At 37.3% G+C, this 27,527-nt stretch overlaps 1 protein-coding gene across 1 annotated transcript; it reads right to left on the reverse strand.

The window, feature by feature from the left end:
- On the reverse strand, positions 1–26,557 carry LOC122318669 (splicing factor U2AF-associated protein 2). Its single transcript, XM_043136228.1, has 14 exons — positions 26,400–26,557; positions 24,513–24,623; positions 24,083–24,217; positions 23,809–23,996; positions 17,923–18,171; positions 17,662–17,754; positions 17,551–17,589; positions 16,956–17,045; positions 16,770–16,872; positions 16,603–16,683; positions 15,056–15,132; positions 4,212–4,292; positions 984–1,075; positions 1–326 (listed from the first exon to the last, which is right to left on the reverse strand). The coding sequence occupies exons 1-14, from the start codon at positions 26,446–26,448 to the stop codon at positions 203–205; spliced, it is 1,512 nt and encodes a 503-aa protein (XP_042992162.1). The 5' UTR covers positions 26,449–26,557; the 3' UTR covers positions 1–202.
- Positions 26,558–27,527: the final 970 nt, after the last annotated feature.

Below are 27,527 nucleotides of genomic sequence, written 5' to 3' on the forward strand. Positions count from 1 at the left end.
TAGAATCATCAATATAAAATTTTATTTTTGTTAAGTACCAAATCTCCCCAAAAATTTCATAACAAATTGGTATCTTGGATTCTCAAACCATATCTACAGAGGTTACATCCCATTAAATATCCTCAAGTCCTAGATTTTTACAAGAAAAAGATTGGTGTAGGAAGTAGTACATATTTTGAAATTTTGTACTAGTGATATGAACTTAATCAGCTTCAAGTTCGGCTCCAAACTGCTCCAATCGTGCAGCATCATAATCGAGATCCCGGACCAAAGCATGGTTCACCAAACCATCATCCTCGCTAGCATGTACCTGTCTACCCCCAAACCTGAACAGAAACAACCAGCTTTGACCAAAACGCAAGATAACAATAGAATATAAAAATGAAAACAAGTAATAACAATACAACAATTACATCTAGCAGAAAGATTTCAGTAACATGCTGGGTGGCAGTGATTCTCGGTGCTTAAGGAGGCACGTGTAAGAGTAAGGTATGATTATGTTTTCAGTGGTGGGTAATATGGACCTATATTGTGTAATGATCACTATGTAGATGATACTTGCGTACTACCAGAAAACCCCAGCCGTTCGATAACGGTACTGATCGCTAAAGAACAGAATGATTTACCTTCTTTAAAAAAAATAAAAATTCAACATATACTTGTCCTTTTTTTTCCCTTGAGAAATCTGAAAGTAGATGATTAACCATCCATATATATTGTATGTCGAGGAAGATATTACTGAAAAACTAGTTTAATTAACTATAGATCAAAATAAGAGAATCATGTCAAGTATGCTACCATATAACTCCATTAATACAAAAAGATGCAGTCACCTGGCTTGCTTAATGCTGCTTAGGTAACACAGTGATTGCAGTTATATCAAATAAGAAAAACATCAAAAGGGATTTATCAATTTTTTGAGTTTACTTTGTCTTATAAAAAAAATATTATATATATTGCATGAATAGGTTTTCATCAATTACCATCTTCCATTCATCAACTCTATGCACTTTTGAGCATCGTTCCTATCCTTGAATTTGACCAAAACGACACCTTGTGGATGATTCTCACAAACCTGCAAGCAAAATCCAGAATGAGCATGAAAAAATAATAAATAAGACAAACAAAATAGAAAACAAACCAAATCAAATCAGCCTTCAATGGAAAAATCCAAAAGCTAGACCGGGAAAGACGAGCAGAAGGCTAGCATGAGCATTACAATTCCTCCGTATCTCATATGGGCTTTATTTATTTATTTGATGTTGGGGAACCTCTCTAAGGCAAGGCCCTTTGGACCCACCCTTGCAGAGTAAATCCCGGTCTTGTGCACCATACCCTCGGAAGTTTCCCTACACAGAACTGGTTAAATCGCTGGCTTTTCGCCAAGGGGTGTGGCCCCAAAGGATTGTTTGCACCAATGAGGTGTTAAACCTTGGACCTTGAAAGGAGTCATACCCCAAGAACAAGGCTTTATAATATTACCATTAAAAGACTTAAAAAGGGAGGAAAAAACAAGAGTAAATCTTATAACCGGTCAGTCCAACATATCCAAAATAACAGCCCTCCAATATCTGAATGGCACGTAGGTTTCACAAATTAACTATAATGTGGACGCACTTAGGGGATTTGAAGTTTACTCCCCTCTCCCCTCTCTCACAGAATTGCTGGACAGCATTCTCGCACGACAGGGTGAAACGCACAGCTTTGCCTCCCTCACACAGCGTCTACCCCCTCTTGCGATAGTCAATCAAGAATCAACAGACCTCTCCCTAGACCAAAACCTAGAAGCCTCCTGATTTTCTTGACCCACTCCAGTCTCTCTCGAAGGCGAGACACTCCGAGGACCAATGTTACTCTACCAGCTGCTGCCAACGACGACATAGCCCTTGAACATGTGACGCTCCAAATTCCTAAATTCCTCTGTGATATCTGTTTTGCTGTTAGCTTCTATTCGATTTTAATTACCAATTGCTATGGTAAATGCAGCTTTTGTTTTGAACATGAAGATGAGGATCTCACTTTTAATTACCAATTGCTATAGGCAGTGTGTGAATTGGCTTTTGAAGATGCTCTCTGTTATTTTTCTCTTGGATACTTGACTTGAAGTTCTGCAGTGTTGGATTCTTGATGTTTTTGAAATCTGGGTAATCTTTGACTAGTCAGAAAGCTTTGCTTTGTTCGTTGCTTGGAATTTCTTGTTATCAATCGCTATAGGCGTAGTTGGCGACAGAAAGCTTGCACAATGGAAGTGGTGTCATGTGGCAGTGCAAAGAGACGGAAATTTCTTATGTTGCTGAAGGGGGCTATTCGCGATGGAAAGCTTCAATGAAATAGGGTGTATTCTGCTTTTGTGAGATACAATGCAGTGTGTTTAGGCTCTTGTTATTTTGGTGAAATTTCTGACGTGGCAGAAGCAGAGAGGGAGGCTGTTAAACCCACAATTTTGGTTGGACCGCTTTGAAGCGGCACTGAAAAAAAAATTAGTCCCCAAACAACAAGCAGCTTGGTTCTTGGTAAACTGAGATGAGACAGGAAAATAGTATAATGCTAAGATAAAGAATTTTTTGTCTGAGGAGAACTGAGATAAAAGAAAGGAAATTTTGATGGACACCACTTGTGCTTTGCCGTATCTTGATCTAGCACCCTGTGGGTTCTTTTAGTTTTAGCATAACCATGTGCTACATGTTTATAAGGAATAGAGCACTCTGTCTATTTTTAATGTTAACAGAAACTACGTGGGCAAATCAGAGTGCCATATGGCAAGTTATTATTATTTTAATGAATATATTTTTAAAATTAAAAACTAACTTCTAATTTTTATTTTATTTTATTTTATTTTTAAAAGAAGAAGATACTAACCACCTGCAGCCACCACAAGTACCACAGGTGGCTGCGGCCACCACAAGTAACACAGGTGGCCAGGTTCTGGCCACTCACGTGGTGATTAAGTTCTAGCCACCCTTGTGGCTGGCAGCCCAATCTGGCCACCATAGGCCACCACATGAGTGATCTGACCACCACATATGGCTCAGATCTAGCCACCTCATGGTGGCCAGAACCTGCTGCAGCCACCAGCCACATGGGTGGCTGTCATCTTTTTTTTTTTTTCAAATTTAAAAATCAGTTTTTAATTATAAAAATATATTTCTTATTTTCTAGAAATATTATTTTTTTTAAAATATAACTTGCCACATGGCACTCTATGATTGGTCCACATTGTTTCTCTTAAAGATGGACGGAAAATTAAACAGAGGGTACCAGATCAAAATATAACAAAGCATAGGGGGCGTCCATCAAGATTTACTAAGAAATTCATTTTCAGAAATTTATTTTCAGTTTATTCTTCACAAGTGCCAGAGCATAATGTACAGAAGAAAGAAAACTGAAACCTATGCATGGTTAAGCAGGAGAAAGCAAAGCAAAGAATCTTACAGTTGCAATGTTTTGAAGAAGGTATAGAGGATTTAGTTAAAAGAGCTTAATATCAAAATAAACATGCTTCTCTCATTATAGCTCTGGTTTAATTTAGTTTCAGTATGATCATGTGCACTTCTTTTTATTTTTGATACGTAGGTATGATCATGCATACTTTTGCCAAAATAGAGTATGTTAGCAGGAAAACTTTCCAGAAAAAGGCTCATGACATATCATTCTGTACGGCATTATGAAAATGTGAAAATATAAATATTTTCTGTAGGTTTACTGGTCAAATATATGAACAAGCAGAGAAATCGTCAACAGCGGTAATGTGTCAAACTGGGCAAACAATATGAAACTATAGGAGCATTAGTAGAACTTAAAGAAGAAACTGTCTCTTTAACCGATTATAAACACATTCCAGTCTGAGATTTATCTAGGCAAGCATCTTGGCCAGTAAATAGAAGCAACAGTAGAAAGGAATATTAGCCCAGGTTTTAAGAATCCATGTGATGAAGCTTAGAACTGATTATTAGAAAGATTTTGGGCAATAGTGGACTTCCATCTGTTAATGTCTTATATCAGGTTTAAACGAATTTGAGAAACAATTTTTCCATCGGCCATCTGTCTTAACAAACCTGAATATAGAACCGACCAAACACTACTAGATATGAGCCGGTGGGATTCTCTATTATATAGCTAATTCATAATACATATTGAATAATGAAGTTACTTAATGAAAGACGGACAGAAAAACAAAACACCCAATTATTAAAGTATAAAAGTTAAATTACCTTGACTGACTCCACGGGACCAAGCTTTATGCATTCCTCCTCAACGTCTGCCTCTAATTCTAAACGTAAATTTTCATCAGCCTGTAAACAATTTGAGAAAATCAAATCTCACAAATCCATACCAAACTAATTTGTAAAATGTATTGACATATATCCCATGTCAGTGACAAACATAGACCAAACCCAGAAGATAGGACAGTTTCCTGATAGAAGTAGGACAAAAAGCAAGGGTGTTGATCATTTAAAACTCCATTATGAGATTGCCATGACCCTCTGGAACAACTTTTTGCTACAGTGGGATTAGCTTGGGTGACACCAAAAAGGGCGGTTGATTTTCAGGCGAATTGGAGAGGCGGTAATAAACAGAGTGCAACAATTTGGAAGATGGTACAGATGTGCGGTGCCTATGGTGGTATCTTTGGAGGGAGAGGAATGCAAAAAGTTTTGAAGGTCCATGAGCAGTCAATGGATGAGCTTAACCATTCTTTTTTAACGCTTTATTCCACTGTTCGATTGTAATTGACTTTAATGGCTTAAACATTCTTGACTTCCTTGTATCACTAGATAATCATCCATAGGTAATGCTCTTGTATACCTCCCATGTACTTGGGCTATGTTTATTATTATTTTAAATAAAATCTTGCTTACAAATGAAATAAAAATACTACATGTTTTTTATTTTTGGATAGGTCCTAATATATGAAGTGTTAGAATGCTATGCTACATCCGAGGGTCAAATCCTCCTAACCCCAGAGCCTATATAACATACATAACATATATATGTAAGGATGCTATACGTATAAAAAAAAAAAAAATGTAAGTATGCTATGCTACAATAGGTTTTTCCCTGCTAGAAGGAAATATAGTGAGATATCCTTAGTCAAGTGTCCCAATCGTTGCTCTTAAGAATATTCCCCACCCCCTTCCTTCATCCTGACTGTAACTGTTTCTCCTATACAGGTGGGATGAAATGAGGGCTGACACAAGAAGATAACTCACATAATTTTTACTCATTTTCTTCTCTCTTACATGATATCAAAGCCAGGGATTGATCGTTCCCTTGCTTTGGGTAGATTTCTTCACATCCCATTCCATTTTTTCCTCTCTCCTCTTTTACTTCCATTTTCTGTCTTTTCTCCACTTTTCTGCCGGGATTCCCGAGTTTACTTCTAACTCACCCATAACATCTATCAAGTTCCATGGTAAGAGCTATACTTATGGGGCTCAATCAGTAGAGGTTTTCTTGAGAGCAAAGGTGTTGTTTGATTATCTCTTCTCTGAGTTTACTTCCTTCCAATATTTTCCTCAACCGATACCATGTCTTTGGGTGATATGATTAGTTCGGATGCCTTCACCACCACTACTTTGGCTGTCTCAAGTTATATGATTAAAATGATAATCTGATCATGTCCTTTATGCTTTCTAGCATAGAACCTGGTATTGGGACCAATGTATTGCACCTTAGATTTGCAAATGCCATGTGGTAGCATTTGCTACACATCTATCTGGAGCCAAGAATGTTACTGATTTGAAGCAAGCAAAAATTCAGCCCCACGAAAGGCACTCTAATACGTGCAACTTCTATCCCTTTTCCGACTCAGAGTTCCTTACCTTTCTCATTTGTTCGAGACATTCCCCCAAGCCATTGCCTTCAAAGGCACAAGTTCTAATACATATATGTACTATACATCCACAACTAATAGCTCCATTGCCTTCCATCATCCTCAGAGTCTACAGATCCTCCATCTACTAACATTAATTCACATCTCATTGCTCTCTGAAAAGCACTCATCCTTGTATTAGTAAGCATACCATAATTAACTCATTTCGAAATGTCGGATCATTGTAATGGATTGGCAATGCATGTGTTAAAGAAGGATAGAAATTGTTGATCACTTGCTACTTCACTGTGAGGTTGCCAAGGGCCAAAGGCATTATAGAATTATTTCTTTAGTAGAGGTTGGTTAGCATGGTAATGCCCAGGAGGGAGGGTATTTTTTGGCTAACTGAAAACATTTACATGGCAATCCGAAATCGCAATAGCATGGAAGATAGTTAGTATATGCTTACTGTGGTATCTTTGGAAGGAAAGGAACAACAGGAAGGCCATGGTGTTGGAGATGGCTACTTCACATAAAAATAGGCTTGATATCTTGTCCCTTACCACTTGGGAACCTATTCTTGATTATAAATGGGTGTACAACATTAAGTTTCATTTTGGTGAGTGTTAGCCGCCTCGAGATCAGGTTGGATGCCAAAGGCTACATCCAAACTTATGGTATTGACTGTGACGAGACATTCTCGTTTGTGGCCAAGATCTCCTCTATTGGTGAAGTAATTTCTCTTAGTGGCAATCTTGATCGACCTCTGTATCAATTAGGTGTCAAAAATGCCTCCTTTCAAGCCTATTTACTCAAGGTCTATATGGAGCAATTGCCTGGGTTTGTTGCTCAGCCCGGGGGATCAAGGTAGTGTCTGCAAAATGAAGATACAATGTTGTTGGGTTTTAATCTATTTTTGGATTTTCTTTGTGGATTCCCTTAGATATTCAGTTTGGGCATAATTGTCAAAATCAATAGCATCCAAGTCTATTTAGCGTCTGAATCTTCTCGGGAGACCAAGGCTTATAAGGATTACGTTCTATTTTCTATCATACTGATGTAAAATTATCACCTAAGTGGGATTTGTATTTTCAGTTTTTAGGGTTATTATACTTATCAGGATTATGAAGTTTGATGCCAAGGAAACCTTAGGCGTAACACTTGGGATAACTAGCAGAGATGCCTAGGTTTTGAATCCTATTTTCTTTTTCTTTTTTTTTTTTTCCTTGTTTCTTTATTAGTGAAATTTTCTTCATCAAATGCAATAGGCGAAGCCCATGTATAAGTATACAAAAGAAACACCTAAATACATTTTAATACTAGAACAACGAGGACAGAAACTCATGGACTGCCCCTCCATTAAGAACAATAGCTGAAAACCAACTAAACAAGGAAAACATAAAAAATTTGCAGATTTCATCTACATTGCATTCCCTATTATTAAAACACCTCTCATTCCTTTCCAACCAAATGCACCACATAATACACAAAGGAGTCAGCTGCCACTTGAGAGCAAGAATGAAGTCTAGACCAACATGCAAGTCTACCACTGATTTTGGCATAACCCAGGACAGTCTGGATCTTCTAAAACACACCATCCCATAACCCTTTAGCCACATCACAATGTGTAAGTAAATGGTCCACTGATTGCGCAGCTTTCTTACACATGAAGCACCATTCCATAACAATCATTCCTTTCTCAAATTGTCAATTGTCTGAATGTTCCCAATTGCTGCTGTCCAAACAAAAAAAGCAACCTTAGATGGAACATGAGCCTTCTATATATACTCTTCCAAGGAAAAGAGATGTTATGCTGACCGAATGTTGTCTTATAATATGATCTAACAGAAAACTTTTTAGAGTATCTACAGTCCATTTGATCCCTCTCATGTCGTCTAATAACCATTGAATACAACAACCTCAACAAATCAATAACCTCCTCAATTTCCCAATCCTGAACAGTCTGAAAAAACTGACATCCCAATGCACCTGATCATTAGAGTGACTCATCAACTCTGAAATTGAGGCCTGCTGATTAACAGCCAATCTGAAAACAGCCAGAAAAGCTCTAAACAGTGCAGTCTCACCACACCAAACATCAAACCAGAATTGAACTCTTGAACCATCACCTACCACAAAATTGACTTGTTTCACAAAATTATCCCATCCTTTTCTAATAAATTTCCATAAACTTACACCATAAGTCCCCCTACTTTCCTTAGTACACCAACCCCCCCAATTACTTCCATACTTCCGGAAAATCACCCCCCACCACATCGCTCCCTCTTCCCTATGAAATTTCCACAACCACTTCCCCAACAACGCCTTATTAAAACTACACAAATTACAAACCCCCAAGCCTCCATCAGCAATTGGACAGCAAACTTTTTTCCAGTTTACTAAAGGAATTTTATTCTCCTCTCCCACACCTCCCCACAAAAAAACTCTATACAACTTTTCAATACAATTAGCCACTCCTACTGGTAACGGGAATAAAGAAAGAAAGTACATTGGGATATTAGAAAGAGTACTCTTTATAAAGGTCATTCTACCCCTTTAGATAAATACAACCTTTTCCACGCCGCCAACCTTTTCTCAATCTTCTCAACCACCCATCCCAAATATACTTTGCCTTGAACGACGCCCCCAACAGGAGGGCTAGATATTCAAGGGCAAAGAAGCAACTCTACATCCCAATAAATCCGCCAAATTGTTAATATTATGCACATCTCCCACCTGGACTAACTCTGATTTACCCAAGTTCACCTTTAACCCGGAGATGGCTTGAAAACATAACAAGACAACCCTCAATGCTTGAATCTGTTCCCCAACAGCATCACAAAAAATAAGAGTATTATCAGCAAAAAGTAAATGTGATATAGAAGTAAAGCCATTAGTAGTAGTTCCCACTGAAAAACCTGAAATAAAACCTCCTCCTACCACGGCCTCCACCATAAGGCTGAAAGCCTCCACAACAAGAACAAATAAAAATGGCAATAATGGATCCCCGTCTCAATCCCCTTGAACTCTGAAAAGAACCACAAGGCTGCCCATTAACTAAAACTGAAAACCGAGCAGTCGAAATACAATGTCTAACCCAATCACACCACCTGTCACCAAAATCACATCTTCTACATATGTAGAAAAGAAATTCCCAATTTACACGATCCTATGCCTTTTCCATTTCCAGCTTACAAAGAACCCCCGGAACACCTTCCAGCAACCGACTATCTAAACACTCATTCACAATCAGCACAGAATCAATGATTTGTCGGCCTCTAACAAAGGCATTTTGGGGTTTAGAAATAATCTTATCCATCACCTTGCTCATTCGATTTGCCAAAACCTTCGAAATTATCTTATAAATTTGTGATAACCTGAACCTAGTGGAGGATGGTTCATAACTTATTTTAGTGGCCATAGTATTTTAAGGCCTTAGTGATTTAAGCGAAGAAGAGGCCTTAGAAGTTTAGCTGTAAAACTTGAGCCCGAGAGAGAGAGAGAGCTAGCCCTAAAACCCTTAGTGAAATTCGGCCCCATGAGAAAACCCAAGCCCAATGTCCATGATCCAAACTCTTGCCACCCATGCAAAGCACCATGTGCCTAGTCTTGATAGTGGGCTAAGAGGGAGAGAGAAGTGTATGGGAGGCCAAGGGAAGGCTTGCACGCCAACCCTAGTGGGCATTTCCACTTGTCACTCGTGCAAGAAGGTTTCTAGAAGAAAGAGATGATAAGAAGCACTTAGGGAAGGCCAAAGGCCACTCTGCCAACTCACCCACACACATACTCTATGCCATTTGTCAATTGCTTGAGTTCCAAAGAGATCTACTTGGAAAGTGACGCCTAGGGAAGACAAAGGGGGACTCTTTTCAAAGGATTTGCATAGGGAAACCTAGGGGACAAAGGGATTTCCAGATTTCCCTCCTCCACACGCCCACTTGTGTTTTCTTTAGACGTTGCCACTTGTCAACCATTAACGGAATTCTAGAAGGAATAGGAAAGGAAATTTGCACAAAAAGACTATCCTAATCCTAGAATTTCGGCCACTACACTCAAAGACACACACTCACATGCCACATGTCATATTAGGGTTACAAAAGGGAGCCTTGGGTAAGTGAAAGGTCACCTAGGGAAGGGGCACTAGAAGATGAAAGATCTTCCTGGGATTTTGGAGTAAGAAGGGGTGGCAAGGGCAAGGCACACGCCCATGCCATGTGTCACACAAGCTTTACTTTTGGAAAAGGAAGAGATCTTGTAACTTGTTTTATCTTTTTGCCCTAAGATACATTGCACCTAGACAAATGTGGAAGGGGCACAAGAGGATTTCGGCCAATGGGGGGAAGAACCCAAACGCCACCCACATGCCATGCACAATCCCAATGCAATCCCATGGTGGGAACAACAAGGGTCATTTTTCGGCCAAGGGAAGAGGAAGGAAAGAAGGCCACTTGCCCTTCATGCAATGGATCACTAGCAACCAATGGGATTTTGTAAGAGAGCTCTTTATAAAGGGGGAGGAGCTACACGCACAAGGGCTTTTCTCTTTTGCCACTTTCGGATTTTTGCAAGCTCTCATCCTTTACACACTCTTACAAGACCACTTGAGGATTTCTCACTTTCTCACACTTTCTTTCCAACCAAACAAGGGAAGCTACTTCCAAGAAGGGATTTTCAACATTTGCAAGGAAGAGACACGGTGAGAACTCGGTTTTTCCTTGATTTCCTTACACACAACACATTTTCAACTCAAGAAGAGATGAGAATCTGTAAAGGGTTTGGTTATGGTAATGCACCCACGATTTCAGCACTTGTTCATGAGAAACCAACTAGGGTTTCCTAGGAATAGTCTAAGCCGAATGGTTGTGAACACAAATCCTCCATGTATTCCGCCAGCCATTTGCTTTTTCACTCTATTTCGATATATGAATAAGAACACGAGGAAAACAATGGGCTTCTTGACTCAAAACCCTAGAGGCTGAATGGTCTAGTCTTATTTGAACTCTAGTGGTAACCCTAGAAACCACACACACTCAAGAATCACGGATTAAAGTTTTTGGAACCCTCATTCTAACTAGTTACATTTCGATTTACAGCTTGTTATTCGTTTCTTTACGTCGATTTTTTGTAAGTATACACTCAACTTGCTCTTGGTTAATGCATGCATGTATTTGTGTAGATCCTTTTGCTTGTTTCTATTGCTTTGGTTGTAATATCTTGTTTGTTTGCTTGAATACTCTTACATGAATTTGGAATAATGAATATGAAATGAATAATATGATTCGGTTCATGATAAAAATGGCAAGAAAGTTCCTTACATGTTTCGGTTTTAAGGAAAACAATGGTGTTAATTTGAAGAACTTGATGATTTGGTAGTTTCGGATCTTGTTCAAATGCTATGATTTTACGTTTTGTTTTACTATGCCTTGATTTCTAAGCAATATGGATGAAGTTTGACATATGTTCAAGTGATGATTTTCCATGTTCTTGTGCTTATAAGTTTCGGCCAAGGCTAGATTTCGTAGTTACATGTTTGTGTTTTAATATATTATGAGTTCTATATTATCATGCTATGAATTGAACATGTTATGCTTGGTCATTCCATGCATGGTATCTCATATGGCATATTTCAAGTATAAGCATGCATGTCTTAAGTCTCATGTCACATGCATTTGGGAGAAGTGATTTCAAGGAGAAGTGTTTTAAAAGATGTTTTGAAATAAAATGAGTCTAAAAGTTTTATCATGACCCCAAGTACTAGGGTGGGGGAATGTCCTAGTGAAACTCCTCTGTCCATTCTGGAGTGTTTAAAAATTGAGTGATAACCCCTGAGTCGACAAAGAACTGTCAATGTGCCTTGAATGGATTCTCTTGAAAGAATGCTGGAGCGAAGTAGCGCCTAGCGCTAATGGGTGCACAAGGCATGTAACCCGACGAAGTACTGTCGAGTTAATAAGTCATGTTTCTATTTAAGACATATTCATCACAGTGCACAGACTGGTGATGGTGCAATAACTAGCAGGAGCACGTGGCGCAAAGGAGAACCGTGTTGTTTCCACCCTCTGAATAAGTAAAAGAGCTCATATGTTTATGGATCACTAGATGCAAATCTTGTGATATTATCTGAAAAGGCAAGTTCTATTCAAGATCAACATGAAAAAGGAAAGGATATTTTTCTGGAAATGTCAAGTCTCTGTTACAAGTCTTTGAAACTGGTCAGTGCATGAGTCAAAGTTCAGTTTTCAGTCATGAGTCAAGTACATGTCCATGCACGCATTGGACGATATACCTCTTGTATGCTTGTGTTGACTATTGTATGTTGTATGTGTACTTACTAAGATTTTTCAAAATCTCATTGTGGTAGTTTCCACTACCATTTTCCAACCGGAATGGTAGAAGTTGTCATAGGTTTAGAAGGCGACGTTGATGCCCAAGAGAGAGAACAACACCTCTTCCGAGGAGGATCATCCCTAGGAAGGACATGAGTAGACCCGAGCCCACTATTCTGGATCATTTGGAGGCCACAGACAGGGAGATCTCTAAGATACTCTAGTTTATTGAGGAGTTCCGACGCCTCAATAATAGGGATAAGAACTGGGCTCTGGAGAAGTGAGTGAAGGACGAACCATTGTGAAAAAAAAAGGTTAAGAGTTTGGGACACCATTCCCATAAGGGGAAATGTTTAATATTTTGAGACTTATTACATTTTGAGAAAAGGTCTCGTGTTTTGGGAGATACAAACTCGTACTATATTTTGATGACTTGCTTCTTAATGATGATGCGGCAATGTTTGGGAAAATTTTTTTTAAGTTTTTGTACCATGTGCTATGTAATTGCCTACAGCATTGCTTAAGTTACTCGACCTTTTAATCTTTTCCGCTGCATGCTTATTGCATACTGCTAGTATATCTAAGAGCATTGCATGTTATCTATCATGTACGAGGGGTGTGTAACCTTGTGTTACATATTCCGGCGTCTTAGTTACAGCCAAATCCCAAGTGGGGGCTGGAGGCGCTACAAAATTCCACTTACCAAACTAATGGGACGGAAATCCTTCAACTCCGAAGCACCCACTCTCTTAGGAATGAGCGATAAAAAGTGGTATTCAACGACTTCTCAAACTTTTGATACTCATAAAATTCTTGAAGAACCTGCATCACCTCCTCTTGCACTATCTCCCAACAATCTTGAAACAAAGCCATAGAAAACCCTTCTAGGCCAGGAGCTTTGTCTCTTCTCATCCCACAAAACACTCGGTACACCTCAACCTCTTAAAACGGCCTCTCAAGCCAAGGTTGCTGTAAAAGAATCCATGGCCCCAAGATTCAGACCATTGATTTTAGGTCTCCAATCCTCTGTCTTTGTTAGCAGTGTACTATAAAACTGCACAACATGATCTTGAATCTCATTAGGTGTCGAGAGCACATTATTATCAGCTTTAATCATCTCAATAGCATTGTTGCGCCTATGAGAGTTAGCCATTTTATGAAAGAAACTAGTGCACTTATCCCCCCTCTTTAAGCCAATTTCTTCCGACAAACGTACCCTCTCAAGTTCTAACACCACTTCTTTCTTTCTTAACACAGATTCCTCACTCTCCTGCTCAACCTCCAAGGCCTGTAGCTCTTCCCAAAGAGATTTTTTCTGCTGCTCTGCATTCCCAAAAACTTCTTTATTCCACTTCTTCAAATCAGCCTTCAAAGCTCTGAGTTTACTTGCCAAAACAAAGCTAGGAGTCTCTACAAAATGATAAGAGTGGACTTATAATCTTTTTCACGACTTATAATCTTAAAAAAGTAACCTTTGGACCTGAATAAACCCTAAATATACAGCCCAACTTGCTATAAAGGTGTATCAGATCATCCAAGGTAATTCCTAGTGCGAACTTGAACCCAAGATGTCCGAGAGTAGCTCATCCCAATCCAGTCCTTTAACCACAAGGCTGCATCTTATGTGTATTTTGTATCAAATTCTAGCCAATATTAGATCTAATCTTTCATATATTGTTTCCCAAAATCATATCAATATAATCGTTTACTTATCAAAAAAATATATATATTGCTTCCCAAAGTCTAATCACAAGTAACCTCAAACCACCCATCCAGCAAATAATCCCTAAATACAGAAACATCATTCTCTGGTTACTGTTCATAGCCCAAAATAGCAACGTGGAGTTTGAATTTTCCCTCTCTCTTGCAAACAAATCAAGTCCATTTCCTTACCCTAATTGAAATCTGAAATCCCTTGTATTTTCTAGCCATTCCCCACCAAAAGCCTAACACTAGATCATCCCAAGGCCTGAAAGTTGTCCAGAAACTCCTACCACAGATATGGCATATCAGCCTCTGTCCTACCTCAATTGTTTAGAACATCAATTGTTTGGAATCAGAGTTCTTTGCCTTATATCTGTTTAGAATCAAAGCTGATGCGTCTTAGAGAAAAACTACTTCATGATAACTTAAGGGATTAACTACGACGCTAAGGTAGGTAGCTCAAGTCGAGGGAAGACTAAAGGGAGGGCATCGTGAAGACGTTCTTGTAGTGGGATTTTCGGGTACAGGATTAGTTTTTTGGGAAACAAGGGGGGTTGTGGAGGTGTGTTCCATTCCAATTTGGGCTTGGTGTATTTTGGATAGTGTTTCACGGGCTTTTTGGGTCATTAGGGGCTCTCTAGTATGGGCTAGGAGTTTTCTTGTATACATCCATTGTACTTGGTTACTCCTATTGATATATATAATATTTTTACTTATCAAAAGAAAGAAAGACTCAGTGACAACAGCTGTCCATCATGGGCATGTTTGGCAAACCACAAAATTTCCAAAACTTCTCATAACTTCATTCCCAAACATCACTTAAACTCAAAAAGCTTGTCTATTTCAAATTTTAAACTTTTCATCTAATCATTACCTAATCATTACTCAAACAAAAAAATCAATACAACTTTTACAAACTTTAAAACAAAAATAATATTCAAAAATTATATTAAAAAACTTTCTAACTTTATCTATCCACTTTCACAAACCCCAATACAAAACTTATTTTAAAAAATATTTTTATTCAACCTTTTCTCTCTCCTTTCCCAAACCCTAATCTCAAACATATTCTCACAATTCTCAAATATTTCCAAACATTATTGGTATCCAAGCATGCCTTGGAGTAGTTAATGACAACTTGGCTACCCTTCATATAAAAAAAAAGGTCACTAGGGAAAAGTGACCTGCAACCCATGGATGGTTCAGAGCTTACCCTCATTTCAGCAGGAGTGAACATGTAACGAAGAACAACAGTAGCTGGGATTAAGACCTTTGCATCATCACGACCAGCTGAGCCACCAGAGAGAAAAATTCATGTTATAATCAGGGTATACAGCACATAAGGCAATCAAAGTTTCAAATCAAAAGCTCAAACAATGATGACGTCTCCTTGCACAAAAATGTCTTGAAGCACTTTCAGAATTTTATCTAATAGTATGTAGCCTATATTAGAATAGTTTAATTTAGTGACAAGGCCTTTCTCTGTGACCTTTTGTTTAGTTTACAAGTCAAATTAAGAGTTAGATTTGGAGTCTATCAAGAAAAGTCAAAGAGTCTATGTATATATACCATTATGCATAATTTTTTTGGATCGATATATAAGATTTTGCCAATCTTAAGGATAGGCAAAAGCCCAAGTACACAGGACATATACAAGAGCAATGCCTAGAAGTGGTGTTCTAGTGATACAAGAAATTCATGAATATTCGTGCCATTAAAATCAATTACAATCAACCAATGGAACAAATTAAATTACATAATGTGAATAAGAATGGTGTTGCCTAGATTCAAACCCCATTGTGCATAAATAATTTTTTTTTCATGAATAAATAAATTATATTGATCAAAGAATGGCAAAGCCAGTTACACAACTCTAAATTGTGCATAAATAATTAGAGATGTATTAGAAAGAATATAGTAATTTGGTCCTAGCTTATGCCTATTTTTATATCAATAAAATTTTTTATTACTTATCAAAAAAAAATATATATATATATATATATATATATATATAGTAATTTGGTTCATGTGCATCATGCCATTGAGTGAAGCTTTCAGTCCATTGTCTTCCTTTCTTTTCCTCCTTTACCAAACTAGTGCTCATGTCACAATTTCACTCCACCGTCACAGATTTAAAGATTCTTCTTCCTTACAATCCTTTAATCTTAAGTTCTCAACCCTTTCCAAAATAACTTGAGGCATTAAATCTCAATGTTTTCCCTACCCTATCCTGACAAATAAATAAGTAGAACTACCACATTAAATCTTGCTACTTCCAGAAAATAATTTCAAGGACAAGTCCTCTTGTTTCTTCACCTTTCACGCCGTCTTTCGCAAGCCCAGTTTCTCATAGAAACTCACAAGACATCATTCTATAATCCCTTGCCCTGTAGCCAACTTTCACTTCTCAACCCACCACACAAGCTCAATTAGACAGCCTTCTGCTATCATGTCCTATGTCATCTCCTTAGAGAATGTCTCTGAGTATGTCCTTAATTTCCCACAGAACTTTTTGCAGAGGATTGCATTCCGGCTATGTAGCACAAAATTTCTTTTATGTGATACAATCTAATACATCTAGCAAACAACGTTTGATGAAATGTACATCAGGTTTCATTAATCAACAGTACAAAACACAAATATATCACTGAGTTTATACGCAAGGAAACTATAAGTAATTTTTAATTAGGGCTCAATCAGAAGCTCATATCCTATCTTATTAAGTTAAAACAAAGTTCAAGATGTAAGATCAGAACTCACCCCAGCCAAGCATCTTCTCTTGGACCTTCTTCAATTTCTTCTTTTTCTTACTGTCAGCCTGTTTCGCAACAAATGCATCCCCTGCATTGAGTAAGCCAAGCTTATGAATTAATCTTCTTCCTTAAATCAATGACAGCCATACTAACTATCAGGATTGCACACAACACCTTTCTGCTCAAACTTAGCCAGGGTGACTGACATGGGAATCTTGCCACCAGGACGTAGAGGCGTTCCATCCAAAAGTTGAGTAGCCAGAGCAACAGAGGGTTCCTAGTGTAAACATATAAATATAAATCTCACTTATGAGGATCTGAATGTCACATCACAGGCACGGTGACATGGAGAAAAATTACCTTCAGATATGTAACTAGAGCGTCTCCCTTTCTCCTTCCTGTATCTTTGTCAACATATAGCTTCACTCGTGGTCTTTTTGTTTCAGGATCCTGCATTTTCATTAGATAGTCATTATATGTTCCATGAAATGCAGAAATGAGGGCGGAAAATAGCTGTAGAGAAATTAACTGTCTGAGTGATGTAAAATAAACACGATACAATTAGAACCTCAATTAATTTTATGAAACATGAAGTGCACGTGTCAAAAAAGGTCAAGTTTCAAAATTTGAGTTTTAAATCTCAGGAAAACGACGATACATTACTTCAAACTACATATCACACCCCAGTTTTCATAAATTCCATCTAATTTACCACCCTCAGCCTGGCCCCTTACCATATTTATGGCTACAAAGGATATCTTAATATGATCGCACAATTAGAGCAAACTGGAAATATTGGAGTAATTGCCTGTGAAGCTTCCATAACCATTGGACAATACTGCATAATCTTTTTTAATTCAGTTGTAAATGATTTCCAGATGCTACAACATTATATCATGCTCAGATACTATTATATTGTATCATGTAATTAAATTATGTAGGACTGGAATCTTACCTCCTTTATTATCCCACACTTGGAAAACACCTCCACCATCTGCGAAGCATTCCAGATTAGTTTATTGACACAAGAAAAACTGAAAGGAGAAACAAAATGACAGGGACTTACTTCATCAACAGTAACATCTTCAGGAAGCCCAGTCACATAAACATGTGTGTTCACTTTTAATTCAAACCAACTATCAGGAGGTTTATTAGCTTCCTGCAATGACATAAACATAAGAAAGGGAGTAGTAGGCAATATGTTAAGTAGCACCACAATTCTAATTTAGAGAGACAAAAAGCAGAGCATAACATATATAGGTCCATGTCATAAAATGATAAAAGGAAAGAAAAATAGAGGCAGCAGGACAAGTTAGGATGGGAAAACCTTCTTGTCGTCTAGCGTGTCTGATAATTTTCTCTTGCCATTTTGATTGGCCTCCTCTACTTCACTGGTAGCATTAACTTCTTTCTTTCCAATGCCATCAGAAGCATTAACTGCTACATTATTTACAGTTGCATTAACTTCTTCTTTCACAGGGGCATCAGAAACAATAGAAGTTGTAAAGACTTCCTCTTCTTCCAAAAATGTCATCTCTTCTACCCCATATTCCCCACTTCTACTATATGTGTCGTCCTATTAAGAATTAAACCAGTCAAAGAGATGTATTCAAAACTGATAGAATGTAAGCAAAAGAAACATCATAAAATGACAAATTCGAATCATAGTCTATGCTTTTTTTTTAAGTAAGAAATATTTTATTAATATGAAAATAGCCATAGCCAAAGTACACAGGTAGTATACAAGAGAATGCACCTAATTAGGAACTAGAGATAGGTAGAAATTAATGGAAACTAAGACCATTGAAATCTATAGCAATAGCCCACATAAAGCAAGTCCTATAGAAAAAGTATTTTAGATCTTCGATAGAGCGCTCCCAATCCTCAAAGTTCAGGTCATTCCTCTCCCTCCAAATACACCAAAATAGACAAATAGGTGCTATCTTCCACACAGCTGCAATCTGATGAATACCCTTAATACCTCTCCAACTAGCTAAGAGATCAACCACTTTTCCAGACATAACCCATGCTATTCCAACTCCTACTGAAAAAGTACTCCATAAGGCCCTGGCAATCTCACAATGGAGGAGTGAGTAATCCACTGTTTCACTGCTGTTCTTGCACATATAGCACCAATCAACTACAATAATTCTTCATTTCCTTAGGTTATCCATGGTCAGGATCTTTCCTACAGAAACAATCCATACAAATAATGCCGCCCCTTTGGGGGCACCTTACTCCTCCAAATACTCTTGCAAGGGTAGAGTTCTCTTCCTGAGTCATAATTAGCTCATAGAATGACCGTACAGAGAATTTTCCTTTGCTAGGAGTCCAAACAATCTTGTCCACCCTTACATTACCATCTCCAAAAGAGTACAACAAATTGAAGAATTCTGTGAAAACACCGACCTCCCAATATCCAAAATAAGTTAGTAAGCAACTTTCCAACTCTGATATAAGTATGCAGAAAATTTGGGAAAATAGGTTAAAAAGGGGGGAGGGGGGAGGGGGGACAAAACCAGATGAATCAAACATTGGTTAAAATGATTGAAAAAAAAAAAAAATAGAACTTAAGAAAGCAAAGTGGGTTCTGTTAACACTCCCCCCATTTTTATTTTTTTTTCATTTGGGCAATCTAGCAGTGTGCCCATTATTTGATGCACAAAATTGCCTTGAATTCCAATGAACTAAAAGATTTACAGTGAAGGCTTTTTCTGTAATTTACAGCTTTATTTCTCTTTCTCATAATTTTCAACTTCCTTTTCTGAACAGACACTTCCTAATATAATGATTGTTGGACTACCAGGTAGAGCAGCAACCACTGCTTCATAAGGACTAAACAGAGAGTAAAGAAAGAAAAATAGTAATCCAGAAGAGAACTTTGACTAATTGCCACTTGCAAGCAAAAAGAAAAAAAAAAATAGAGGATTATGCCAAAAAACAAAAATGTGGCGGCAGCGTTGGCGGTGCAATCTTGTGAGAAAATGATGAACTAAAAAATAGAGAGAGAGAGATAGAGAGAGTATACAGTGCTCCAACAAGACCCAAAGTAAAAATTACAGGAATTGAAGACATGGTGTGTGTGGTAGGAAAGGAGAGAGTGCATTTAATATAATTTTCGAGAGATAAATAGTGGCCATGTGTGGGGGGCTAAGTTACACAATAAGATCTACCCATGGGGGAGAGGTAAACACTAATAAAACCAACTTGGTTGGAGATGGAGATTTGATTATCTGGGTCAATCTGAACACAATCCATTTAACCAAATGGGCCATGCCTTAAAAACCCTAAGACAACTCATATAAATAGTGGGTGTGTCAGAACCCCAAGGAAAGTGGCCCCGGGCCATGCCTCGACACTAGCCTTGACAAGCCATGACACGCCTGTGACACTCAGCAACGAGGCGGCAGCTCTAGCCCGTGCCTTGCAACATCAACGCCCAGACCACCCATCTGGGCCATGCGGAGTCAATGCCCAAACCACCTCCTTGGGCCATGCAGCACCAGTGCACAGCACCATGCCGTGCAAACCAATAGGCCAACACATGGCGCCATGCCATGCAGGTCAACAAGCCATGCATGACACCATGCCGTGCTCGCTAGCAGCCATGAGCCAGACCAGCTCAGCCGTGGGCCATGATCCATCCACGGGCCATTGCATGCCACGGGCCACCATGGCCCTTGCAAGACTATTTTATTGCTTTCATTTATTTTTTATTTATTTTTATTCAAGTATTTTCCAAGGGACCTTTTGGGAGTTTCCACTTTGTAATCTCTACAAATTGAACCCTTAGTCATTTCTTTTACATCTTTTGACAATTTCCTTAGAGGACAGTTACTCTATTCTTGTTCTTATTTTCGGTGTTTATGCACTTGGGCTACTTGGGTGCAATCCGTGAATCCCAAGAAGATGATCACTACTTTGCAATTCGTGAATAGGTGTGATTCATTTTATCCAATATATGAGGTTTCTTTTCAACATTGTGCAATTCATGAATTGATGTTGAGTTGAATTTCATAGTGTTCTTGCTTGTTCATGCGTGTTCATCAATTTTCTTTGGTGTTCATATATTTTCTTGCATAAATCCCATCTCCCAAACACCATGCACGCCCACCACATTGCCCACATACTTACCATATTTGGCTACACCCTAAATTACCCTTCTTCCAATTTCCCAATTGACCTAGCCAAAATCCCTACTTACATATAAGGTTTCCTAAACTTTTTTTTTTTATTTTTTTATTAGGTAAAAGAAATTTTATTGATCCACGTAAATAGGCAAGCCCGAGTACACAGAAGTATACAAGAAAAAGCCTAATTACAAACTACATGCTACGGATAGTAGCGTAAAAGTCATTAAAACTCATTCCGTTCAATACAATAGATGAGGCCCACAATCCTCTCGAGACTTGGTATTGCATGGGTTATGCCTAAAAGGGTGATAGATTTATTGTCCTGCTGGCAAGGGATTAGGGGTAATCGGCAGATTGCAGCTGTTTGGAAGATGGTACTGTGCGATACCAAGGTTTCCTATTCGATACCATGGTACCAAGGTTTCCTAAACTTTAGGAACCTTAGTTTCCTTCCATAAACCAACTTCCTTATCCCTTTTGCCAACCTGTTATACCTTCCATAAATAATTCCTACATTCTAGGAATTCTCTTCGAATCCCTCACTCATCAAATCAATCACCCTCCTTTGACCCTAGCCGAAATCAACAACTCCTAAATTGCCTCCTACAATTTAGGAAACCACTCCACCATGCAACCCTAGCCTCATTTTCATCCAAACGCAAATTCCATCTCAAGGTGGCGCCAACTCCAAGAACAAGCATCAAGCCGCGCCTCTTTGAATCAAGTTCACAAGTTCATCACTTAGATCACCATTTTCATCACCATCATATATGATTCCATCACTAAACACCCAAACCTCCCTTAACCTAGGGACCCATCATTGCCATGATTTGATCAAGACCAAGCAAGAGGGCTAGCATTTTCGGTCATCAGAAGGAGAATCAAGGCGAGAGGAACTTAGTGTTTAGGGACTAGACCGAAATCCCTAACAGGGTGACTCAACACGACGTGCATAACCTGTTTAATAATTAATTCAAATTGGGTCAACACGACAAGACCCGTTTCAACTCGTTTCATGCTAATGGGTTCAACTTACCCGCATAACCCGTTTGACCTAATTAACATAATTTCATATGAAAATTAATACCTAGAATTTGTAGTAGCCACATTATAGTGAATATCTCCAAAAAATTAAGACTCCATACCAACAAAAAAATTTCAATATTTTTTAGATACTAACCTATAATAATACCAATACGTTTTTTTTTTTTTTTTTGTATGTAAGACGTAATTTTATTCAAGGCGAATGTATACGCGAAGCCCATGTATATAGAAGTATACAAAAGAAAACTCCTAAATACATTCTCACAATTAGAAAGCGACGGCAAAAAATCATGAGCAAAAGCTCTGTTAATCACTAAAGCAGAAAATCAAAGCAATAAAGAGTGCACGAAAAGGTTCTAGAGTGGTCCCCCAACGAATGGTGCTTATCGTTAAAACACTACTTATTCATTTCCATCCAATTGCACCACATAAGACCCAAAGGAACCGTCTTCCATGCCACATCCACTTGAGAACAACGATGATGTCCATTCCAACGAGCAAGAAGATGAACCACTCTCAAAGGCATTACCCAAGCCAAACCAATTCTCCAAAAAATAACATCCCACAAAGCCCTTGCCACCTCACAATGCAAAAGTAAATGATCCATGGTTTCCCCATGCTTCTTACACATGAAACACCAATCCATAACTATAATACCACACTTCCTTAAATTGTCCAACGTCAAAATTTTCCCAAAAGAGGCAGTCCATATGAAAAAGGCAACATTGGAAGGCACACAAGACCTCCAAATACACTTCCAAGGAAAAGGAGGACTATTCTGAAAAGTCAAAAGCTTATAATACAATCAAACAGTGAACCTTTTACACCCCTTGGACTTCCACAATATCATATCCCCATTATTACCACCAAGCCTCAGAGAGTAGAAAAAGCTGAAAAAAGCTGAAACTTCATCAAATTCCCAATCCTGAACAGCTCTAGTGAAGCAAACATCACACTGATGAGAGCCATTAGAACGAACAAGCAGATCAAATACAGAAGCATACCGATCAGAAGCCAACCAAAAAATAGCTCAAAACACCCTATAGAGGGTTCGATCACCACGCCAAATGTCAAAACAAAAACAGATCCTAGATCCCTCTCCAACAACATAACTAACATGCCTAACAAAACTCTCCCAACCCTTTCTAATGAACTTCCAAAGATCCACACCATATGCCCCCCTTACTTCATTAGAACACCAACCCCCCCCCCCCCCCCCCAAGCACTTCCATATTTCCGATCAATAATCTCCCTCCAAAGTGAATCTCCTTCCAATTCCAATTGTAGATAAGCTTAGAACTTTTTTTCTTCACATTTTATTCCATTGGTCAATTGTAATAGACTTTAATGGCATGAATGTATATGATTTCCTTGTATCTTAACTATAAAAAAAAATAAAAAATAAAAAAATTATTTTCTTGTATCTTTAGAAAGTCATGCTTAGGTGTAGCTCTTGTATATGTCCCGCGTACTTGGCTTTGCCTATTTTCAATAAAATTCTTATTTATTGATAAAAAAAAGATCCTCAAACTACAAATCCCCAAACCTCCACTCAAAATGGGAGAACAAACTTTATTCCAACTAGCAAGATGGAATTTAGTTTCCTCTCCCATTCCACCCCCACAAGAAAGCACGAAATAATACCAATATTATAATCCCAACAACCAAACATTAGCATATTATAATTGTAATCTCCAAATAAAACTTAAAACAGGTTATTAGTTGATTGCAGGTTGACACGTGATTGTTTACTAATTGTGTCTTATTGGGTCTACCCTTTTTTATCTGAAACCATTTATATCAAACCCAAACCCGCTTATTTTGTATAGTGTTTGTGTTTGGTTCACAGATCGTATCACATATTGCCACCCCTATACAAAACAAATCCAAAGTCCATTCAAATGGAGGTTTACAGTTTTATTGCTCTAGAATTAAGAAAATCATTCATTCTACACCTCAATCTATATGAAATTTTGAAAAAATCAGTAAAGTTTCAAAAGTATTTAAAAGCTATTGCATATGCCCAAAGCAAAAACCTGAGGAGCCCAAGCTCTAAGACTGCGGTCCCACTTGTATGTAGTTCCATCATCATCAGTGAATTCTTCCTCACCCTCTGGTGGCGTCAAAGGCCTGTCACAATCAACTTCCCCTACTGCCTCTGCTGCAGCTTCTGCCTCTCTAACCTCCTCCTGCCATTTCTGAAACTCATCATCGTTTTCAGGCACTGCACAATACATCACAAGGTCAGACCTATCGCACAAGAGAAAGTCAGAACCAGTAGTCAAACAATAAAGGAATAGAAGACTTCACATGTAGTTAAGTCATCAGCTCCCTGCTGAGGGATCCCAGTCAGCAACCCAGGAATTGAGGGCAATGGCTGCCACTCACTTCTGCCTTCAGACCAGACAAGTGTACTTTCGGAAAGGTACCCATTTACAAAATGCTCTGTCCAGGTGAAGTAAATAAGCTAAGTAGATGTTTCAATAGCTCACTATACCAATTCAACATGATAGAGATGGACACATGTCCTGAAACCGTGCTATTGCTTACTGGTAGAACTGAAATCCAAGAGAGGAAAACAATTAAATGACTAAAGATAAATTGGATATCACTTGTACAAAAAAAACTGGAGACACTCCAGTTTGTTTATTTTATACAGTAAGCCAATGCACTAGTTTTAAGACAACTGATCCATATTTCTTATATCCAACAGTTTTTCAAAAGAACCTACAGCACTCACCACGCAACTCTGACAAAGCATACGGGCCAACATGTTGTTGATCTTCACCGAGAATATACCATCCAACTTCAGGAATTGTTTCACAGTTCCTATCAAGTGTGTGTTCCGCACCTGAAAAATATAGAAAAATATCTTATCTTCCTTGTCTAGAGCCTCAGCACTCATTCAAAGATGCATGCACATAAATCCAAAAGAAGCAAGCACGAATAAAAAGGATCAGTAGGATCATTATTGCAGGGACAATTGACCAGAAAGAAGTTCAAAATCAACAGATATATTCCAAATTGATACCCTGATCCTGGCAAAGGGTAGACACAAGCCTATACTATAGCTGAAGCATAACTTATCATGTAGTCATATTCATTTTTCAAATATATGGAAATTAAATTCTCTCCAGAACACAAATATATGCATATGTGTGTATTGGATTCTTATAAAGGAAATGTTCTCCAGGACCCTCACCCTCTTTTTCTTACAGCCAAAGCAAAGCATGGAAACTTGCTTTTCAGGAAATAATCATTAAAATGGATCCACTAACGGTAAAGTTATAATCAGAATAAATTAAGTAGAGTTGAAAATAACTGAAATAACAGCTCAATTACATTCAGGTCATGTTTTGACACTTAGAGTATCTCAGAATTGTGCGACTAGTAGTGAAATGGTTTGAGTGAAGATGTTTAATTGGGTTTTGGGAAAAGGGAGAGAAAATGTTGAATAAAATATTATAAAATTAAAAAAAAAAAATTAACGGAATTTTTTGATATTATTTTTGTTTTGAAGTTTGTAAAAATTGTATTGATTTTAGTGTTTTATTTTGAAGTTAGTAAAATTTGTATTAATTTTTGTGTTTGAATAATAATTAGGTAAGGATTAGATGAAAAAGTTGAAAATTTGAAATTGAAAAGTGTTTTGTGTTTAAGTGATATTTGAAAACATGCCCTGAGACTACCAATACCCCAGATCCAGTTTTCGGTTTTACACATCTTCATTAGTATAAAACAGTAAACGATTAACCTGGGGCAACTCAAACCTCTCATCCACTGCTCACTATATATCTGCAGGTTTGAATATGGCACGTGAGTTAAATTATCAAGCATGTCAAAATGCATGTCTGTGTCTGTGTTGACAAACGTATAAACATGAGAATCAAAAAATAAGATTGGATAATAATATAGCAAAATCAACCTAGAAAATAACCCCCTCTCTCAAATTTGACATTGGTCTCGAAAAATATCCCTCAAAATGACACTTACACAATCCCTCATTAATCCATTCAGTTGTTATTCACCTAAACCAAACCAAAATTAGCCCAATTACACTCACCGCTACTATATCGAAAACAATAGAGGACCAAACTAACATAACCCCACACCAGCTCAATTCCTACTGTTCGGTTTAATCTTTTTATTTTTCATTAAAATAAACTCAACCAAAATTTTCTTTTGGTAAGTAACAATAAACTATGCCCAATCGAGCCCTAATGCTATCGTGCTGAGCATTATATGAAGCAACTGACACGAAACCGAAATGGATAAAAATACTACATAAAAAATCATAAAATTCACTGGCAATCAATCTCCTTATTTTTCATAAATTTATCTTTTAAATAGACAGAGCAACTTTTTCCCTGGGCAACAGATAGAGTAACTTAAACCTGTAAAACACTAGCCCAATACTAACCTTTAAATTAAGAATCAAGAAAATGAAATGAGAAAAAAAAAACTCCGTATCGAATAGTTTTACACAAATTAAAACGCTTTGTCCTAATCTATATATTGTAAAGTCAATGAAAGAGGGTTTTTCTCAGAAAATTAGACGAAAAAATGAAACAAAGATAAAAGATATTGAAAACTTAATCCAAATTGCTTGCAAAGAATGAACTCGCACCAGAGTTTTCCTGTTGTTGGTGAGACTCAAAGCCGTTCTGGGACGACATCGTTGTAGTGCCTTTGCGTTCTTTCTGTAATGTACGGAAGAAAAGTTTATGGGGGTACGGGGAGAGAGGGAGAGGAGCAAGCTGGAAGAGTGGAAGGTTATAGGTTTGTTTGGTTTATAGTTGTCATTAACCTACGGGGACAACGATGTTCTTGCACCCCGAGGAGGATATCATTATTCTGTTTTCCTTCAAAACGACAGTGTTTCGCATGAACCTGTATAAAGTCGGGGCAAGTTTGGCAAGTGAGATTGTTATGAAATTCTCACTATTATAAATTTTTTACATTCTCATACAAAATATAATAAATAATTTAAATTTTAAAATAATAATATTAAAAATAATATTTTAAACTTTTAAAAATAAAAAAAAAAATTATTATCTCACTATCCAAACTTAACATAATAAAGAAGTTATATAAATCCTATAAAAACAAATAATAAATTAACATATTTTTATATAATACATTAGATCTAATATATAATAACAATAGTTTTATAATCTAAAGTGTCATATCAAATCACGTCAATTTTTAGATTTATTTTTATAAGATCTATTTGTGTCTAAATCATTTTTCTAAAAATAAATTTATAAGCTGACATGATTTTATATAATACGTTCAATTATAAAAATACTTTTATTATAAATAAATCTAACCTATTATATAAACTACTATTCTAACCCTCTTTTAATTTAATAATTTTTTTATTCAACCTTTTCTTTCATTTTTCAAAATTTCATAAAAATTTTAACTTAAACTATTTAATTACTGTTCATAAATTTTTTTATTATTATTTATAAATTTTTTTATCTCATCACATCTCATCTTATCTATATAACTTAACGAGGCTTAAAAATTTGATCAAAAGTAGTACTCCATGCTATGTTGCTAAGTCAAAACAATTCGACAAAAATATTAAAATTCTTCAACTTATATAAACGGATGTAGAAGAACCAATAATTAACTCACCAATTATTAACAAAAGGAAGATGAAAAAAAAAAACAAAAAAGACTCGAAAATATACTATGATTAGAAAAAGAAAAATTATGGAAACTCAAGAGATGCACATAAGCACACATG

Source organism: Carya illinoinensis, chromosome 8, assembly GCF_018687715.1.
Source record: "Carya illinoinensis cultivar Pawnee chromosome 8, C.illinoinensisPawnee_v1, whole genome shotgun sequence".
Lineage (NCBI taxonomy): Eukaryota > Viridiplantae > Streptophyta > Magnoliopsida > Fagales > Juglandaceae > Carya > Carya illinoinensis.

Excerpts from the sequence above, each read along its gene's own strand:
- LOC122318669 (XM_043136228.1), bottom strand. The coding sequence starts at position 26,448 with ATGTCGTCCCAGAACGGCTTTGAGTCTCACCAACAACAGGAAAACTCT. Across the intron at positions 15,133-16,602 it reads AGAGAAGATGCTTGGCTGGG|CTGGTCGTGATGATGCAAAG; the intron begins GTGAGTTCTGAT and ends CTGGTGGCTCAG. Across the intron at positions 1,076-4,211 it reads GTCCCGTGGAGTCAGTCAAG|GTTTGTGAGAATCATCCACA; the intron begins GTAATTTAACTT and ends TTTTGCTTGCAG.